Raw genomic sequence first — 7,740 nt, 5'->3', positions numbered from 1 at the left:
GCAGAGCTCAAGTCCATCTCAGGACTGCAAAGCCTTTTATAATGCTCTGCAGATCAGGAGTTGCTCAGAGGGGATGGGGACAGACTTTCCATTTCCCACTGAAACACTCCAGAGTGAGCCTGGTGCTTTGTCTCCTTCTGAATCTCCACTCAGTCTGCACAAGGTTCCTGTGGGTTTGGTGCTTTTCCAGCTGTTTTTGCTCACTGTGGCATTGAGATGTTCCTGGCTAGCAGCCCCCAGTGATGACTTATTTCAGAGAGCCTCTGGCCCACAGGTCGTAGTGATTGCTGGGGAGGAAGGGGATTGCACAGGAGAGATCTGCTTCGAAGTGTGAAACAGGCCACACACACGGATGGTGGGTTGTACTGGAGAGGGCATTAGGAAAGGGTTCCAGTTTGCTTATAAGAACATGCTGGTGAGTTCCTCTGCCTGTTCTGGGAGAGGGAGGTGGCACTGGTGAGGGGTGGCAGACACCACCTCCTCTCACAGCCAGCTCAGGAGCAGCACTGGCCTCTCAGATGCTGTTCTGCACTGGTGTAGACAGGACACCTTGCAGGGGTTGGGGGAAGAGTAATCCTCTGCAGGGTTAGTTCTTAAATCCATGGTGTTTGACTTGGGAACAAGGGACGGAAGTGAATTTTCTCAGAAGTGCCGGGAGACCACCTACTCTTCGGTGCAGACTGCCAGCAGCTGACAGATGGGAGTGATTTTGGGACAGTGAGAAGTCAGTGTGGAATCACACTGGTGACCAAGAGCAGGCTCTGTATCCCACAGTCCTTGACGTACACACCCCCTGTGTGACTCTAGCCGTGGAGGGAAGAGAGTTTCCCAGAGCCCTCTGAATTCTTCAGCAGGGTGTGAATTAGCAGTGGGCTGATGGTTTGCTGTCTCTTGTGGTTTGCTCTAATCTGAAGATGCTTTTTGGTGTGCACATGTATGGCTGCAGGATGTCTGGCAGTGGGGGCTGAAATCGCAAACCAGGACAGTCTGGTAAAGCAGAGGAGCAAGTCGAGTCCATGTGCTGTGACACCGACCCGTCCTCTGTGTGTGTTACTGCCCCTAGCCACAGCTGTTCGGATGCCACCTTGGTGTGAGAGCTCTGCTGTTCCTGCCCCTCTGTTCGGTGCTTGCCTCAGCGTTCCCCGTGCCCTTTCTGTCTTGCAGCATCTGGAGAGGGCCAAACGTGAACTGCGTGGACAGCACTGGATACACCCCGCTGCACCACGCCGCGCTCAACGGCCACAGGTGAGCCCTGTCCTGGGCTGCAGGGTGGGGGTTTGGTGCCTCACAGCCCTGCGGGCTCTGCTGCCCCGTGCCAGGCTGGTCGGTGCCGCCGCGGCGGGACGGGCCGGGCTCACGCTCCCTTCTCCTGCAGGGACGTTGTGGAAGTTCTGCTGAGGAACGACGCGCTCACCAACGTGGCAGACTGTAAGGGCTGCTACCCCCTGCACCTGGCGGCCTGGAAGGGAGACGCCGACATAGTCAAGCTCCTCATCCACCAGGGCCCTTCGCACACCAAAGTGAACGAGCAGGTCTGCCTGGCTTTCTCTGATGTCTCGTTGAATCGCTCCCCTCGCACGGAGAGACTCCCTCAGCTGACTCCTGGCCATTCCCAAAACGGTAGCCATGGTTGTGAGGTCCTACTTGCTGGTGGGACAAAGAGGGGCACTGCCTAAAGTGATACCTTCAGTTCCGAGTCAGTGGTAGGATGAGGAAGGGATTTAAGTGTTACATAGAGACATGTAAATACGAGAACAACTCGGCTCCTAGGAGGTGGTCTCCTGCTTCTGGGCTTCTAAGACTAACCCACAGTTTTCCTTTCAGTTGCTGGATAGCTGAGCAGGTTTCTAGTTCTGCAGAGGATCCATTGGCTCCCTCCTTTGGGGACTAATCAAGGCAGCTTTGTTCAGTCTCTGTTTGGCCGTGCTCTCTTAGCTGCTCCTGGCTTGTCTCTGGCACTTGCTCCAGTTCACTAATTTGTAAGTTCTAAGATAATTTTAACCCCACTTGCCCCCAGATAAATCCCTAGCTTAATTTGAAAGAAGTATTTTCTCAATCAGGCAAGAAAAACAGCCTGTTGGATTTCTTCCCTTTGTCACACTGACAGTTTTGGTCTGGGGTGCAGAGGGAAGGAGGGACACGAGACAGCTGCTGGGCACAGTGCCCGCTGTGTCCTCCCTGCAGTGCTGGCTCCATGTAACTGCCCCATGGACACCACAGGTGCCTTACAGTCCCAGGGAGCTTCTGAAATGCTGCTGCTGGGAGACCCAAACGTTTCTCTTGTCTGAGCTGTGTCGGAGGGAGCTGGTTTCCTGGGTGAGGACAGCCGAGCAGTGTCCCTGAGGCACTCCTGGCTGGCCGAGCCTGGTGCTCACAGTGACAGCCCCAAATCAGGTGCTTAAAGCTGCAATGGGCCATGAGTGTCCTGTCCCTAAGGCAGGAACGTCTGCTGTTCTGTGAATCGACTCCCAAACCACTCGGGCGTTTATCCAGGAGGAGAGGAGTAAACCACAGTAGGTTTGCCTGCCTGAGCCCCACGAGGCTAAACCTGAACATTTGTTCCCAAGGTAATTCCTGGGTAGGTCAGACGGCCCTGGCTAAAGGTGGCAGATTCTGTCATAGTCAGGATGAGCAGCTGGGAATGGGAGTCACAGTTTATTTGCTCCGTGGTGTGTAGTTTTTCAAAAGCTGAGGGGCAAACTCCCTCCAGGGTTGAGTTTGGGAGTCCCAGTCCTGTCTCCAGCCACACTTTGTGGGGACCCGAGTGCCACAGTGAAGTTCCCATTCCTCAGCACAGGATGGGGAACTGGATGCACCAGACTGCTCCAGGACTAACTGCTGCTGAAGCATCACAGAGTGAAAAATCCAGTGGTAATGCATTTCCCTACCACTCCTCAATTGGCAGGAAGAGCGAGGAGTGTGTTTTAATGTCTCTGGGGATAGTTGCCCAGTTTGGGTCTGTGGTTAGTCGTGTCTCCGGGCACAGCTCTGCAGACTCTCGGTCTAGTTACATAGAGTTGAGTGCAGTTAGCCCTTTACAATCAATCTGATAAGAGTGGAGTGAGGGTCCTGAGTGTAAACATTCTGCCCTGAGTAGAGCAGGGAGCGAGGAGACCTGTGGAAAAGATCCAAAGCTTAGTGTGATCCTTCCAGGTAATGTTTCATTAATGTCTGCTTAGTCAGAACCTTGTAAGATGAGAGAGGTCAGCTGAGGAGCCTGTGCTGCCTGTGCTTGGAGCCTTGTCCATGCCCTGCACCCCAGGGCTCAGGCTACAGCAATCCCAGCTGGAATGGCTTCTGCTGGCCATGGCTCTGACTGGAACAAGATGCTGTGTGCTGCATCCCACCCTTGGGGTCACCCATTGCTTTGTTGCTGTATCTCACCCATTCCATTATCACATTTTTTCTTTTTCCTCTTCCTTTTTGTAGAATGCTCTTGAGATCAAAGAACTCAAAAAGTACGGCCCCTTTGACCCATATATCAATGCCAAGGTGTGTACTTTGCTGTCAGCATTTCACTGCATCGTCACTCCAAGCTGCACTCGCGTGCTCCCAGGTGCAATAATACCTGTTCACCTCGCAGCTGCTTGGGGAACAGGAGAACGTGACCATTTATTCACTGTGGGTTTCTCTCTTCAAAGCAGTTATAGAAACATAATTAAAGGGAAGCTTTTCCTTACTTTCCTGGGGGCTTCTTCCTTGCTTAGCCTTGTAGGACTTGCGGTGATGGTCAGTTTGCTTGATTGGGCTGGATGACTTCCCACAGGTAATGTTACTTCCATTAAATACTTAGGTTTTGTTTCATGTGTTGATGTTGCTGATAAATGCAAAGAGAAGGAATTTTTTTCCCTGCTTAACCATGGATGCATTTCCTCTGTGGGCTGTCTGGAGTGAATTTTGACGCCTTTTCTCCTACCAAACGCGAATGCTGTGTGTGTTGTTTGAGTGGACAGTTAATTCCTGTGGTGGTGGTGGGGAGAAGGGAAGGCAGTGACGTTGCTGCCTCCCTTCCCAAGTCCTCCTCCATGTCCTGCTTATTGCATCAGTCTCTCTCTTTCGATGTTCAGTCTGTGGTGTCGTCTGACCCTTCAGCCCTGGTCTCCTCTTCCTGTTTTCCGGCCTGTTTTGCTCTTCTTTTGCTTTTAGTTGCTCTTGAGCTACAGAAGGCTCAATGCCAGCTCACACAACGTGTTGAGGCTGAGCTGTTGAGGAGGCAGATCAGGTTCCTGGTGGTGTTTTCCCAGACACCGATTTTCAGTTCTAATTCTAGCGAAGCTGCAGGCCAGGGATGACAAACAGTTTGTGCTCTGTCCTGGGACCTCTGCTGGGAGCCACAGCTGCCTCCAGCAGTTTTGTGGGATCCAGCCATCCGGGGCAGATCTGTCCCTTTGCCTGATCTGCAGGACCTTAGCAACACACAGCCAGAGCTGCTGGGAGTTAGGGTGGTTTCAGGCAGTGCCCACCCTCTGAGCACAAATGCGTGCCCATGAAGCTCATCCGTATCAGGGACTTTCACAAAATTCAGATGGGAATTTTGCACCAACAGATAACTCCCGTGGAAACATCACAGTTGAGCAGTTCAGTTGCCTGAAAGGAGTTTCTAAAACATTGTCAGTAGCCGAGTGAAATCTTACACCCTCCAGCACTGGAATGCTTAATGAAGAAGTGTAAAGAGGGAATACCCCGAGAGCTCCCTTTCCTGCAGATTTTTGTTTACAGAGTGTTCTAATTTGGATTTTATACTGTGGAGAAGTGCATTATTTACAGCCTCAGTTCAGTGTTCATGACTGCTGAGGTGCTCTCTAGAGCAAGGCTTGTGTTTTGGAAATCTTTGTTTTGGTTTTAAGGAGAGAGAGGTGGCTGACACAGTCGTTAGGTTCATCACAAGTTTCGACCAGCGCTGCACCAGTTCCTGACCTGGTGTGGAGTCATACCTGCCACACAAGCCTTGGTGTTCTCAGGAGCACTGGGGCAGCCAAACAGCAGGTTCTCAACAGGGCACCCAACAAAAATTGTACAAGGGAGTCTGAGAAGTAGGTTGGATGGGACCGAAGGGTTGTGCAGCCGCTGTCCCCAGCCCTCGGGCAGGATCAGATCTCCCTCAGCCATTCCTGACCAGGGTTTGCCCAGCAGCTTCTCAGAAGCCTCAGAGAGGGACAGTTCTGTGGTCTTTGGCAGTTTATTCAACCCTTCAGATCTTTGCAGGTCAGAAAACGTCCCCTTGTTTAAGCCAGTTGAGTTGGAGGTGTCTCACGGTGTGCTGGGAACGAGGGGTGCAGGGGCAGGGGATGCAGGACAGACACACAGACAGACACACTTTAAGGGCTGTGGGTTCTCCATTTTAGCGTGTGATGAGGAGCATCAGGGCTGTGTATTGAGTGGTATCTTGTTTCCAGGGCTTGAGAACTGTGCTGGAGCCCATATGAAAACAGAGCCGTTCCTGCTGGGGTCCTGTTTGTGGTCTGCAGAGGCACCGTGCACACCCCACTCCTCAGTCCCGCAGTGAGCTGGGGGGATGCAAGGATTCCTCAGGAATGCAGCCCCCGGGCCCTCCTGAGTGCTCTATTCTGCTGAAATTTGAACCCGTGTGCCTTCTGGCTGCTGGAAAGGAATTTTCCTTTTCCATCTCCGATAAATCTGTGCGTCTGAGCTCTCCTGCTCACTGCTCAGGCTCCACTCTGGTTTGTGCCCCGAGAGGCGACGTAGGGAGGGAGCAAACTGCCTTGCCTGGAAGGGCTCTAGTAATTTTGGCTGCTCAAACCTCTCCCAAAATGGAGGCAAGAAAGACTTGAGCAGCAGTGGGAGTTTGCAGAGCACAGTCTGGGGTTGGGAGAGACTTGCTGTAACAATTCGGGGGAGTTTTGCTGTCTGGTGATGTCCCCTGCAGGAGGAAGGTCAGGGGATTTCACCTCCAGTGTTGGAGCCTTGACCTGCTTAGGGAAAGCTGGACTAATTTGCAGTGAAGATGAGGGAAGTCTCCAACGATTACGTTCAAGGATGTTGTGTTCCTGTTTCTGAGCCCTCAGGCAGGTGTTTGGAGCTGCTGCATGCTTCAGAGCCCCTGAGGGATACAGTCCCTGTGCGAGGGAGGGAGGGAGGAGCAGGGCACTGTCCTAGCCCAGGAACTCCCTGGTAGCCAGGGCTAAGAGCAGCGTGTGCCCCCGGCCCTGGGGCAGGAGCCCTCGCTCCTGCCGGGGGAGGCTGTCGTGGGTCCCTGTGCCCCAGCCCTGTCACGGGGCAGTTCTGGCTCTGAGCGCAGCAGCGCGAGCTGGCCGAAAGGTGTGAGCTCTGATGTTCTCTGCTCTGTCCCCCTCACTCCCTTTGTATATTGTGTGTGCAGACTTCTGTATCCTGCAGTCACCTCTGTCCCCGTGTATGTGCCTCCTCTGCCGCAGCTGCTTCTGCCCTCTAGGACAGACCCCGTTTGGCTCAGACCTTCTGTGCTGGCAGTGCTGCCTTTCCCCCCTTCGCCCCTTCCCCTGCACGTGCCTGGTGCTGCTCCTGCCTCCCGCGCTTTGCTGCCTGCGAGTGCAGCCGCCGGAGCCTCTCCCCAGCTCCGCGTCCCTCCTGCTTTGCCCGTGGCTGAGAAGGGATGCAGAAGCCAGACACAAACGAGTGGGGGTTGCAGGACTCCTGTGAGCCTGAGAGTGACCAAACACCTGACCAGGACCCAAGTGCCCGTGCAGCTGTGTGAATTCATGCCGAGCGCTGCCTGAGCTGGTGTCCGGACACGTGTGTGCTCTCTGGGCAGGGAGGCAGAGATTCTGGGCAAATTCCTTCTGGAGTGATGCTGCTGCCTCCAGCAGGACAAATGCATTCTGCTTGTTTTAATGAGACTATTCTTGAAATGGTCCATCCAACCACAATTCTTTCCGCTGAAGTCGGAGTGTGTAACAGTTGGTACTAAACTTTTTTGGGTCGAATTGACAGATAGTTGTTTCTAAAGTGCTTAAACCAGAATCCCTCTGTGGAAAACACAGTAATAAAACTAGAGACACGAGGGGAATTAATTTGAGGGAAGGCCCTTTGAAATCTGGCTGTGCTCCCATTCTGCACCCGCAGTACAGAGTGTTGGACTGCGTGTCTTTGGGTTCTTAGCCCAGCCTGCTGCACACACTGCTTGGGTCTGGCTTCTCCCACGGGGTGTTCCCTTGCTGCTGGGGCATCACTTGGCGCCGCTGCCCCGCGCCCTGGCTCCTTCTGGGGCGGTGGAGCCACACGGCTCTGGTCACAGGCTGCATGGAACTGGGTGCACCCTTTCTCTGAACAGCCAGAATTGCAGAGGTGGAATGACTGTTATGATCAGGATAAGTAGGATTGGAAACCATTGAAGTTTAAATCTGAAATGATGACGAGGAAGCTCCAGCAGGCAGAACTCACCAGCAGGTTGCCTTTTGGTTTTGTGGCACCCCGAAGTGTGGGATTCTGCCAAGAGATACTAGACTGCCCTCCCCAGGAAACAGCTCAACATCCCTGAAGTCTCAGTGTGGCCCCTGGGTCCTGCCCCCGGTGCCTGGAAAGCAGGCCGGTCCCTCCATCCCGCAGCCGGAGCGCATCGGTCCCGCACCCCTGAGCTGTGGCTGGGTGGGCTGATGAGCTCGTGAGGGGATGTCTGTCTGGTAGATGACCAGGGAGATGGTGAAACATTGCTCCAGGCTGGTTCAGACTGGGCTCTCTGCTTCCCCACGGCTGTTCTGGCTTGTTTTTGCATTTAAACTTACTCGTCTGAGCGCGGCGCGG

At 53.7% G+C, this 7,740-nt stretch overlaps 1 protein-coding gene across 1 annotated transcript in view; it reads left to right on the top strand.

The window, feature by feature from the left end:
- Positions 1 to 1,164: 1,164 nt before the first annotated feature.
- Positions 1,165 to 7,740, top strand: part of LOC103799421 (ankyrin repeat and SAM domain-containing protein 1A-like) — a gene marked incomplete at both ends in the record, with an annotated part of 8,020 nt that continues 1,444 nt past the window's right edge. Inside the window, 3 exons of the mRNA XM_009071742.1 lie at positions 1,165 to 1,245; positions 1,376 to 1,532; positions 3,430 to 3,492. Of these exons, the coding sequence (XP_009069990.1) occupies positions 1,165 to 1,245; positions 1,376 to 1,532; positions 3,430 to 3,492 (301 nt within the window). The remainder of the gene's footprint in view (positions 1,246 to 1,375; positions 1,533 to 3,429; positions 3,493 to 7,740) is intronic.

The sequence above is a fragment of the Acanthisitta chloris genome, unplaced genomic scaffold (genome assembly GCF_000695815.1).
Source record: "Acanthisitta chloris isolate BGI_N310 unplaced genomic scaffold, ASM69581v1 scaffold10483, whole genome shotgun sequence".
Taxonomy (NCBI): Eukaryota; Metazoa; Chordata; class Aves; order Passeriformes; family Acanthisittidae; genus Acanthisitta; species Acanthisitta chloris.
The sequence above is the reverse complement of the archived record's forward strand: the minus strand, read 5'-3'. Positions and strand labels throughout refer to the sequence as shown.